This window comes from Anneissia japonica, unplaced genomic scaffold (genome assembly GCF_011630105.1).
Source record: "Anneissia japonica isolate Jap-2015-1 unplaced genomic scaffold, ASM1163010v1 scaffold287866_len144376_cov102, whole genome shotgun sequence".
NCBI lineage: Eukaryota > Metazoa > Echinodermata > Crinoidea > Comatulida > Comatulidae > Anneissia > Anneissia japonica.
In genome coordinates, this window is record NW_022685969.1 from 16647 (window position 1) to 19221 (window position 2575).

General features: G+C 47.0%; 1 protein-coding gene across 1 annotated transcript in view; it reads left to right on the plus strand.

Moving 5' to 3' along the window:
• LOC117113229 (clumping factor B-like) overlaps nucleotides 1-1075 on the plus strand; it is a gene marked incomplete at its 5' end in the record, with an annotated part of 10390 nt that extends 9315 nt beyond the window's left edge. Inside the window, one exon of the mRNA XM_033256519.1 lies at nucleotides 13-1075. Within this exon, the coding sequence (XP_033112410.1) occupies nucleotides 13-1075 (1063 nt within the window). The remainder of the gene's footprint in view (nucleotides 1-12) is intronic.
• Between the last annotated feature and the right edge of the window lie 1500 nt (nucleotides 1076-2575).

A 2575-nucleotide genomic window follows, 5' to 3' on the forward strand; every position in this document is an offset into this window, starting at 1 on the left:
TGATAGTGAAAGTGAGAGTGAGGAGGAGAGTGATAGTGAAAGTGAGAGTGAGGAGGAGAGTGATAGTGAAAGTGAGAGTGAGGAGGAGAGTGATAGTGAAAGTGAGAGTGAGGAGGAGAGTGATAGTGAAAGTGAGAGTGAGGAGGAGAGTGATAGTGAAAGTGAGAGTGAGGAGGAGAGTGATAGTGAAAGTGAGAGTGAGGAGGAGAGTGATAGTGAAAGTGAGAGTGAGGAGGAGAGTGATAGTGAAAGTGAGAGTGAGGAGGAGAGTGATAGTGAAAGTGAGAGTGAGGAGGAGAGTGATAGTGAAAGTGAGAGTGAGGAGGAGAGTGATAGTGAAAGTGAGAGTGAGGAGGAGAGTGATAGTGAAAGTGAGAGTGAGGAGGAGAGTGATAGTGAAAGTGAGAGTGAGGAGGAGAGTGATAGTGAAAGTGAGAGTGAGGAGGAGAGTGATAGTGAAAGTGAGAGTGAGGAGGAGAGTGATAGTGAAAGTGAGAGTGAGGAGGAGAGTGATAGTGAAAGTGAGAGTGAGGAGGAGAGTGATAGTGAAAGCCGCCGTACTGTCGAATCCTCCGAAGAAAGTGAGAGTGAGGAGGAGAGTGTTAGTGAAAGTGAGAGTGAGGAGGAGAGTGATAGTGAAAGTGAGAGTGAGGAGGAGAGTGATAGTGAAAGTGAGAGTGGGGAAGTTTTGATGAGGATGATAGTGAGGTTTTGCGAGGTCGGCAAACCTTTCTGGAACACGTCAGAGCTGATCAGCGTCGAGAAAATTATCCTAGACCTGATCAAAGATGGGAAGACTATAGGCATGATCAGCGATGGCAGGATTACTGTAGACCTCGTCAACGATGGGAGGATTATCGTAGACACAGCCCACAACAGGGAGATTATAGACCCGAGATGTGTACCCTCAAGCCGAGGGACATCCCCAAGAATCTCATATTCAAAGACAAAGGAAGCTGGTCTTTCTTTAAGAAACGCTTTATGGCATTTACTGAAGAGTATGAGCTCTCACCAAAAGCTAGAATCGAAACACTCTGTTGGTGTGTGGAGGGACCTGCGGCTGATTTCTATGTGATGTATAAGAGACAGGGATTTGTTTATGTGTATCTGGTGTCCTGAAGGCCTTTGACAAACGCTTCGGGGAGGAAGACTTGCCCGCCGTCCTGCAAGCTAGACTGGAGACCGCCACTCAACGTGAGGACGAATCCGTCAACGAGTGGGGTGATCGAGTCATGACCATGACCCGAAAGGCATACAAAGATCTACCAAACGCCTGGATCCGTCAGCAAGCTCTTACAAGATTCTGTCTTGGTTGCCGGGATGCAGAGGCTGGGAGATATGTCCTCCACAAGCAAGTTTCTTCTCTGGCAGAGGCTTTGACTGAGTATGAACAGTATTACAGCCTGCCGAAGTTGTATGGTAAGAGTGGGAGCAGATCTCGAAATAGTGGAAAGTCCCTGATCAAGTCTGCTACCCATGTCACTCAACACTCATCATCTCCTTACTCCAAGGATGAAGATGCAGGGAGCAGAAACTGCAGGGCTGCAAAATGCCAACAAGTAAGCGAACGTTACAACCGGGGTGGTAATTCCAACTATCCCAGATCCTCCGCTCCTGCAAGGCAAGCTGCAGTCATACCCGCAAGTAAACCGGTTACAACAGACCAGAAACCATCCCCATCTCCATCATGCAACACTGAAAGAAGGTTAACCGGCCTCGAAGATCAGGTGGATGCAGTTAACAGAAAGCTGGACGCAGTATTGGATATGTTGAAACCACGTGGGGATCGATGCCTTGAATGCCAAGAGGCAGGACACTGTCGTAATAAATGTCCCAAACTCGTCTCTTCTAAACAACCTAGGCGGGTTGGCCCCCAGGGAGAGGATCCTTTAAACTAGTAGGGGTCGGAAGCCATGGCCAGCTAGCCGACCATCCTCCCCTTAGCGGCCAACAATTACTTAAAGACGAAGAAACCAAGAACGACACAGTTTCCAGGTGGGCCTAACAATAAATCTGTTAGTCCACGGAACATGCATCCTGTTCCAGGCGGGCCTAGCAATGCTGCTAGTCCGCAAAAGATACACCAAGAAACTGTAGAAACATCGACCAACTCTGACTCACCTACTGCCTCTCATTCTTCTAAACCGGGAGACAGTAATGAGTTAGCAGTAACAACAACAACAGCAACGACGACTGTAGAAGAGATAACTATCAGTAGAGTAAGATCTAATAACGCCCTGCATACGACTGCTTTAGTTAATAATATAAAAATTAATGTAGTTGTAGACACCGCAGCCGATCACACAATCCTCTCTGATAGTGTATACTTTAGCCTTAAACCAGTACCACCTATTGTGGCCAATATATCCTTCACTTTAGCAGAAAGGGAAACATCTATGCCAGGCTATAAGGTAGGACCCGTCAACTTCCGATTGGGTTCCAATGAGTATAACAGATTCTTCTACGTAGCCCCTATAAATGATGAAATGCTCTTGGGTGGGGATTTCCTCCATCCTAATAAAGCAATTATTGATTTCGGGAGGCTACTACTAACCATTGGTGATAGCACCATATC